This window comes from Alosa alosa, chromosome 7 (genome assembly GCF_017589495.1).
Source record: "Alosa alosa isolate M-15738 ecotype Scorff River chromosome 7, AALO_Geno_1.1, whole genome shotgun sequence".
Taxonomy (NCBI): domain Eukaryota; kingdom Metazoa; phylum Chordata; class Actinopteri; order Clupeiformes; family Clupeidae; genus Alosa; species Alosa alosa.
Window position 1 is genome coordinate 7,195,894 of NC_063195.1, and position 9,804 is coordinate 7,205,697.

The following is a 9,804-nucleotide window of genomic DNA, read 5'->3' on the forward strand; positions in this document are numbered from 1 at the left end:
CTGAAGGCCTTTCCACATCAGAGCACTAAAATGACATGTGGATCCTCTGGTGTTTCTTTAGATTGTATCCATTCCTAAAGGCCTTTCCACAGTCAGAGCACCGACACGGCTTTTCTCCTGTGTGGGTGCGCTGATGAATGGTCATCTCGGTCCTAGTTTTGAAACTCTTCCCACATGTAGAACACTGATACGGCTTTTCTCCTGTGTGGATCCTCTGGTGTATCTTTAGATGGGACCTTTGACTAAAGGCCTTTCCACAGTCAGAGCACCGATACGGCTTTTCTCCTGTGTGGACCTTCTGATGAGTGTTCACATCGCTCCTAGTTTTGAAACTCTTACCACATGTAGAACACTGATACGGCTTTTCTCCTGTGTGGATCCTCTGGTGTGCCTTTAGATGGGACCTATTCCTAAAGGCCTTTCCACAGTCAGAGCACTGATACGGCTTTTCTCCTGAATGGATCCTCTGGTGTGCCTTTAGATCGGACCTATAAATAAAGGCCTTTCCACAGTCAGGGCATTGATACGGCTTTTCTCCTGTGTGGGTATTCTGGTGTTCCTTTAGACTAAACATTTGACTAAAGGCCTTTCCATAGTCAGAGCACTGGTACGGCTTTTCTCCTGTATGCATGCGCTGATGCTTAGTCACCAATTGCCTAGTCCTGAAACTCATTCCACATGCAGAGCACTGAAACGGCTTTTCTCCTGTGTGGATCCTCTGGTGTTCCTGCAGACCAGCGTTATGATTAAAGGACTTACCACAGTCAGAGCACTGATGTGGCTTTTCTCCTGTATGAATGCGCTGATGGATGGTGACCTTTGTCCTAGTCCTGAAACTCATCCCACATGTAGTGCACTGAAACGGCTTTTCTCCTGTGTGGATCCTCTGGTGTGCCTGTAGACATGCTTTTTGACTAAAGGACTTGCCACAGTCAGAGCACTGATACGGCTTTTCTCCTGTGTGAACCATCTGGTGTCGCGTTAGATAAGACCTTTGAGTAAAGGCCTTTCCACAGTCCGAGCACTGATGTGGCTTTTCTCCTGTATGAGTGCGCTGATGGACGGTGACCTTTGACCTAGTCCTGAAACTCATCCCACATGTAGTGCACTGATGTGTCTTTTCTCCTGTGTGGATCCTCTGGTGTGCCTTGAGATTATCTTTTCGTCTTAAGGTCTTTCCACAGACAGAGCACTGATACGTCTTTTCTCCTGTGTGGATCGTCATGTGAGACTTGTGTTGAATCGTCTTCGAGGAGGCCTTTCCCCTCCTGGTAAAATAATGTACCTTTTCCCCAGTATGTCTCATCTCACCTGTGTTGAAGATTTGCAAGAGAAGTAAGAAAAAACATTTTGAAACAATTATAATTAATATCATTGTGCAAATGTTTGTGTTTTAAAAAAATGTCCACAATGTAAACAAGTAATTAGTCACTTACCTTTACAGAAAGAGTCTTTCTGGCAATCTTCTTTTAAATCAGATTCTTCCTCCTGTTTAATTTCCATCACTGGAGACTGTTCTTCTTTGCAGTTGAAGGTCGGTGATGTGTGTGTTTCAGTCTTGCAGTCATAATCCAGTCCGAGGTTTCCTTTTACTTCCTGGTCTGCAAACATGTACTCTTGAAGGAAATCATCAAACTCTTCTTCTTTTATCTCCTTCACTGGCATGGGCAGCGGTGTCGATTCAGTAAATCCTGACATTTCAGACTCCAGTTCTGTTGTGAAACAAATCCAGTCAAAAATTACATGAACTGAAGGAATAAAAAGCAAAAAGGTGCAAAAAAAAAAGACATAGACTATATAGCTGTACTGTTGGTTAAATATAGATATGGTGCATACGTTTAGAGCAGTGTTTCTCAAACTTTTTCAGACGAAGGACCACTTAACCAATAAAAAAGAAACGCACGGACCACCTAGCTAAAAAAAAAAAAAATTAGACCTACTTCAACAGTATATTAGCCTACACAATCGGCCTACTCACTGAATCACCTTGCTTATTGTCTTTGCACTTTGCTTATTGTATCAGAGGATTCATATGATTTAAACTGCCATATCTTACATAGACAACTCATCTATAGGCCTATCATATATTTTACCATGTCTGCTCACGGACCACTTAGGATAGCTTGCGGACCACCAGTGGTCCCCGGTACGGTGTTCATTTTAGGACATCCTCAGACTCAGGTGTCAGACTCAGAAAAACATCTGTCATCTTCAGACAAAACTGCCTCAGCGTAAGAAAAACCTCTGTCATCCTCAGACAAAACTGCTTCAAACCAAACTGCCTCAGAAAAAGTGGAGTCAGGTCTCAGAAAAAACGCTGTCAGAAAAAGTGGAGTCAGGTCTCAGAAAATCAGGTCTCAGAAAAAAAAAACTGTCAGAAAAAAGTGGAGTCAGGTCTCAGAAAATCAGGTCTCAGAAAAAACGCTGTCAGAAAAAAAACAGAGTCGAAAAAAAGTCTCAAAGGAAAAGTTATTGTGGGGACAGAAGAAGACGACGGATACAGAACGGTGAGTTTAATATTATGCTTAATACGTTATTCTGTCACTGGCAGGGTAGGAATTTCACGGCAGCCACGACGGCTGTGGTAGCCCCTTGCGTTGGCCGTGAAGCCCCTTTGAAAATCATAGGTTTACAGGCCACGGTGGCCTTGGTGCCCCCTTCTTTCAATATTCTGCTTTGTGTCCTACTAATAGCGGTTTTTATTTATCCTGCGGCCTGTCAAAATAATCTTAGCATTCACAGCGCAAATTAATTTAGTCTTTTATGCAGTGGAGAAAGTGACATCGCAAGAAAGGGCCAAATTCACCCATTCTTCTCAGTTGAACTACTCGCAAGGCAGCCTATTTCATCACACAGACATCACAAGTGATGTCACATGAAAGAGCTTTTTCTCAGCTTTTAAACGATGTTAGCCGATAATTGCTGTGTTGAACGGTTCATGAAAAAGTAAATAATATAATTCAATTTAATCATACATTCTACTGAAGGTTTTATGTCCATGATCTCCTACCCATTCATCTCGGTGGAATACTTTACCAACCCTTCTTTTAACACATGACAAACCACATATCAGAATAAACAGCAGACCTTACCAACATAAAGGTGTAAAGCAGTCCCCTGTACAGTTAGCCGCTCCAGAGTAATCCAGTTTTGAATTTGCAGTAAATTTCGACATGCATTGATGTCTCCAAATTTGGGCTTTAAGTTTTACAATGTGTTTAAATTGTTCCACACGATTTCATAACGGGCCAAATACAAAATAAATGTTACAAATATCGCCTAGATATTGGTAAATCAGAGGAGAGCTGACTAAGAGTTTATGAAAGTAGCCTGATCACAAAATGCTAAGCATGCATCTAGGCTATTTGAGTTTCTTAAAGATGAGCTGTGCTTAAATTTAAATTGTTCAATACATGATTTCATAGCAGGCCAAATATAAAATAAATGTTATATATAGCCTAGATATCTGTTTTTATTAGATGATCAGATGATTTACAGTTATATGTAATATGTCATGTTTCATGTTTTTGTTATGTTTCATACAATGATGCAGGTCTACTGCAGTGAATAGGCTAAATACAACTTTGATCATTTTTATAGCCTACTACTGTATACTTAACTTTGGCCTTGGTGCCCATGTGGCCTTTGTGCCCCCCACCAAATATGCCCAACTGAAGGCCAAGTGGCCTTGCCCCCAGAATGGTGAAATTCCAAGCCTGGTCACTGGCATGTTATATTTGGTGCTTGGTTAGATGTAGAAATTATAAATAAAGGTAGAAAGTGATCCAATGGTATACACATTGTAGGAAATCCATGGATGTAACTTAGCTAACCTCACTTCGCTAGTAACATTAGCAGCTGCTGTAAGGCACATTCCGGAGTAAACTACATACTACATACAGCAAAATAATTTGTTTTTCGTAGGATTACGGTACATTCAATGAGCTAGGGAAAAGTGGGTTAAACATTTTTCCACCACGAAAGTCCAGAACGACACCTGGACCATTATTTCTTACTTTTGCTAACCGTTTCCCAGTTGTAGGCTACACTACCTACCAGTAAGAAACCTGCATCATTATCGTCACATCATTATTCCCAAACCCCCATAAAGACAAATGTGCTATGTCATGATGTAATACCATATAATACCATTATGATAATACATGAAATAGCAGGTACCAACAACAAGGCACATTTCTCTAAATAAGTTAAGATAACATCTCATATCAAATGAATTCAACAACGCTGCAGTTATTGTCCCCTGGGGATTACATTTCAAGTACCTGTCTATCTTTATGTCTGTCTATTATTGTTGTGCAATGACAATGACAACTGCTAACGCTTTTATAATGGTATTATATGGTATTACATCATGGCATAGCACATTTAAATCTTTATTATGACCGCCACAGTGTGAAGCGCGGGTCATATAGGTTTAGTCAGATTTTTTTTTTCTTTTTTTTTTCTTTTCGCATGCCCAAATTTCCGTCAATGATTCCCGGACACTGAAAGACCGGGTACACGAAACTTGGTGGGCATGTAACCCCACATGGATAGCATGGAACCATCGCTTTTCGTTTTGATCTGTAGCCCCCTCTGGACTGCACCTCCGAAAGGAGGGTAGGGCAGACACAGTTTTCTGTGAATATCTTGAAAACCGTGAGGGTTTAGGAGGACCATTTTTTTTTTTTGTATGTTGATCTCAAGGGGCCATGTCAACCCATTCCATAACCACTCATTTCATGTATAGCCACCTAGTTAAACACAAAAAAAGTAAAAATGAGGTGTTGTAATTGAAGGTATCTGTGACCTAACATAGTCAAAACTGCACGAAATTGGAAGTGTAGGATCATTATGACACCCTCTGTATGCACGCCAAGTTTTGTGGAATTCGCTCATGGGGGGCCACAAATAAATTAATTTATGTTACTATACACCAACTGGCCTGTAGGTGGCCGGAGACAGTTTTCTGTGAATATCTCGAGAACCGTGAGGGCCTAGGAGGTCCACCTTTTTATGTATGTTGGTCTTAAGGGGCATGTCAACCCATCCCATTACCACTTATTTCATGTATAGCCCACCTAGTTAAAAATTAAAAGCAAAAAATTAGGTGTTTTCATCACAATATCTCTGGCTGACAAGGTCAAAACTGCACAAAATTAAAAGTGTAGGATCATTATGACACCCTCCGAATGCATGCCAAGTTTTGTGTACTTTCGCTCATGGGGGGCCTTTACAATAAAATAATTTATGTGTACATTTAGTGACGCACACCAACAAGGATTCCCGGACACTGAAAGACCGGGTACACAAAACTTGGTGGGCATGTACCCCCACATGGATAGCATGGAACCGCCATTCTTCGCTTTGATCTGTAGCCCCCGCTGGACTGGACCCCCGAAAGGAGGGTAGGGCAGACACAGTTCTCTGTGAATATCTTGAGAACTGTAGGGCCTAGGATGACCAATTTTTTCCGTGATATGTTTGCCTCCAGGGGTCATGTTAACCCCATTCCATGTGCACACATGTGCATAAACAGATACACACGCACACACATACATTTACAGTAATCATAATGAATGACACATACTCACACAGTAGACATATGTACGCATGCATGCACATGCACAAACACACATACGCAGGCAAACACACAAAGCACGCATACACACACACACACACACACACATAAACATAAATTTGTACACGCATTACATGCACACAATTCAAGAATTTTTCCGTCATCTACTCCCTGAATTTTTGGTCATTGATACCCGGACACCGAACCACCGGGTACATGAAATTTGGTGGGTATGTAGCCCCACTAGACTTTTACGGAAAAATTTAATTTGTCCCCGGGGACCACCACACCAACCGCTGCTGGGCCCCTGAACCGCAAAAAAAAAAACAGTTTTTCCTAAATAACTACCTGAACCGGTGGCACTGAGGATGAAGAATCTTTTTTATGGTATGTTGGTCTCAAGGGCCCACATCAACCTGGCTCATAATCACTCATTTGTGACTTGCACCCCCACCCCCCCTCGTAAAAAATGAAAATGCAATATTATTCTGCTTTAATCATTTTCAGTATTGGCGAGAAGTAGTCGCCTGTCCACTAGATGGCGATCGCTGCATTGAGACGTAATTTTGTTGGAAGTTGAAAGTGGGTTGAAAAACAATGGACGCCTCATACAAGGACTGTAATTTACCGCAGCTTAACATCTAATAAGGATAGGGACGATGTTCACATGAAGTGTAATTCCATTTCTTCTTGAAGCCTAAATAAATCTAAGGATGTTTATCGGACATGCTTGGTTTTACTGCAGGTAATGCTTAATCTTGTACTATCAATAAGGACCTAGGTAATGTTACCGCTTAGCGCTTGGTTGAGTGATGGAGGCATTTGATTTATTGCATTTGTAGAAAACTATAAATGCGGTTATACCAAGCAAATGTATAGCAGCACTGTTTGTATCTTTCGACTGTCATTTATTGCACGTATACAAAAATCATTCTGTGCAATGGAAGATTTACCAACGCTACAATCGGTCTGATACAGTTTTGCCTATACATGCGTGAGACTGAGACGCCTGTTTATTTTGTTTTGTTTTAAGTGCGCAGGGTGTGAGAGGGGAATCGATGTGCTTTGATTACAGCTTGGTAGTTGTAGTCTGTGAAATTAAAAGCATGTGTGTGTGAAGTATCCAAACAATGACACCTTCATTTCATTATGGCTGCTTTAGCAAAACACCTTAAGCTACTGTGTAGTGGGTCCCATTTAGAAGTGGCTACTTCATTCGTTAGGCTTTCCTTGACTCATGGAGCTGCGTGGAATGTTATTACAACTTTGCCACGATATGACAGTTTAAGTCCGCTTTGATACTGTAAGGCGAAGCCATTGGTTTCCAAAGGAGATTTTATTTGTGTTGCCAGCATAGCCTATTGACCATTTATGTTGTAAATAGGCCTACCTTATAATCTTACCTGTAGCTTAGGAAGCTAACAGCTTTCTATTAGGATCTAGTTTGTTAGTTACCGCTTTGTCATAACTCCCTGATTTTTGCATTTAGAATAGCCAGAGCGTGTATATCTCAATCGACAATTAAACAATATCGGTGCCTATGGACTAGGCTGGGTGAACCCAGCCAGATCTGCCCGCTATTTATTTTTTTTTTTGATTTCTTAAAAGATTGAGCTTGGTCTGATGAAAGCCAGACTAGCCATGGACCTCAGTTAAACAATGCAAGGGAACATGAATCAGCCTATATTTGCACTAACAATAACGGACAAAAGCTCTTCAACTTTGGCCCGCTAAAATGTGTATGAACAGTCTCTAGCGATGCATTTCATCAAGGCCCATTTGGACATGTCAGTTATTTGCACCACTGGTTAGATGTAAAACAGCATTTCGTTTCAGACTAGGCTACTGTTACTTAATTTGTGCATAAACAATAACGTTTCAGACTACTGTTACTTAATTTGTGCATTGACAATAAAGTATTACATGAACTAAAGATGACTAAAATCTTATGTAGAAGAAGAAACATTCACAAAAAAAAATCCATCCATCCAAAAAAAATGACCTTTTGTTTTGATAGCTGTTGAAAACGGGCATGGAACTGACAGATGTTTTTGCTTTAAAAATACATAAAATAAATAAATAAATAAATAAATAAATAAATAAATAAATAACATTATGCTGAAATACAATGTAGCCTACAGGTGTTACCTTTTCATCAATTAATGGATGAACTGTGATGAACTGCCCTACTTGTGATTGTTTAGAGATTTTAAAGGTTTTATAACATCTATTCACTTTTCAGACTACTGTTACTGGCATGCCAAACAAGCATACACAAAAGTTTCAAGAGTGGGGGATGGAGTAAAATATGGAGACAAATTGAAGTGTGATTTATTTTCAAGGAACAGATGTACAGGACTGAGCGGCGGTCATATTTTGTACCGCTATGCGGTACATCTAGTTTAATACTTAATACTTTTCTGAGACCTGATTTTCTGAGACCTGACTCCACTTTTTCTGACAGCGTTTTTTCTGAGACCTGACTCCTTAGAGATGTTTTTCTGAGGCAGTTTGGTTTCAAGCAGTTTTATCTGAGGATGACAGAGGTTTTTCTTACGCTGAGGCAGTTTTGTCTGAAGATGACAGATGTTTTTCTGAGTCTGACACCTGAGTCTGGTTTTTCTGATGCTGAGGCAGTTTTGTCTGAAGATGACCGATGTTTTTCTGAGTCTGACACCTGAGTCTGAGGATGTCCTAAAATGAACACCGTACCCCGGACCACACTTTGAGAAACACTGGTTTAGAGCATCCCCATGCCTACCTTTAAACATCTGAGTTCAGAAATCTGACCATTTAATGGTGTTTAATAGCCTGGGTGTTCCCATGCTGCCTTGCGCGCAATTTGATTCATGCTGCTAAGGCAGCCTGGAGACCATGGAGCAAATTTTCGCCTGAGATAGGGAACCAATCACAGAACAGGGGGAAGAGCAAGACGATGATGAGCTATGCAAAGACACAGACAGCATTTGATAGACATCCGTGGCACCCAATAAACGGATCTGGGCATTTTTTTCAAATACGAGAAAATGAACGTTCCCAGACCGCGTCTCATTGAGAAGTGGTGGCGCTAGCCAGGCTAGGTGTTTAATGCCTCTTTTCTCTGACCCAATAGGTTAATCTAACCAATCAGTGACAGGAGCTTTTGTGATCCAAATTAGAATAATATCAATTGGGCGGGCCATAGAAGCAGTTGCAGCAAAGTCCACTGGTGGCCATATTGTAACGCTTTTGGGCACTTATCGGGCTTCTATTTCAGCAGAAATGTGTGTGCTAAGGGCTTCACGGCACCAACCTTGCTCCAGCGGTGAGATCACAACACATGATTCGCGATTAATGTCTTCACAACACACCACATGATTGGCTCAATGTATTCACATGTCGACGTTGACACAGAAGGGGCGGGATATGTGTAGACAACTGCCAAACTAACCCCATGCATTTCTATGGAGGATTTTTTGAGTGTCTTTTGAGAAAGTCTCTGGTTGCAGACACTCCAGAAAGGAGGGGAGATGGGGGTGGTGTGAAAGGAGGGGAGATGGGGGTGGTGTGAAAGGAGGGGAGATGGGGGTGGTGTGAAAGGAGGGGAGATGGGGGTGGTGTGAAAGGAGGGGGAGAAGGGGGGGGGTTCAAACAAAGGAAGCTTCCATATGTACTTTTGTAAGTGTACAGTGGGTCCCAGTTAAGTTTGGACGGGTTCCTTCAGGAATCACGCACCCCATTTTCTCAGCAGAAATGGCACAAACTGCAGTTGACACAAACAACCACAAGGTGTCACTTTGGAGTTCTGCCACTACTATTTTTGATGCGATCTGACTTACTGCTTCCATGATGCATTTTCCAAGTCAGTAGAACAATCAGAGAAAGCTGAGCCATTACCAAACATATATGATAATACAATAGCGTGAGTTTATATATCTTATACCCTATTTGTCACGGTTACTTATAGATTTGATAGTGTAACGATAAGCCATGAGACTTTCAGCGGGGCACGGAACTTAAATTGATCACGTAGTTTAAGCTACACTTGACAAAACATTCTAATATGAAAATGTAGATGCAATTGTTGTAAGATGGTGCAGCTCCTTTAAGAAAGCACCGTCGCAGGGATGGAGAGAGAGAAAAGAGAGGGATCTGTGTGTTAGAACTTAGATGCGTGGGAAAAGTAGAAGTGCTGTTGAGACTGGAGCGAGTCATATTCAAAATAATGCAAAAAATAAAATCCG

General features: G+C 41.2%; 1 protein-coding gene across 1 annotated transcript in view; it reads right to left on the reverse strand.

Moving 5' to 3' along the window:
* Positions 1 to 344: 344 nt before the first annotated feature.
* The window catches only part of LOC125297355 (zinc finger protein 501-like), a gene marked incomplete in the record, with an annotated part of 28,059 nt that continues 18,599 nt past the window's right edge, over positions 345 to 9,804 (reverse strand). Inside the window, 3 exon segments of the mRNA XM_048247689.1 lie at positions 345 to 531; positions 533 to 1,311; positions 1,437 to 1,712. Of these exon segments, the coding sequence (XP_048103646.1) occupies positions 478 to 531; positions 533 to 1,311; positions 1,437 to 1,712 (1,109 nt within the window).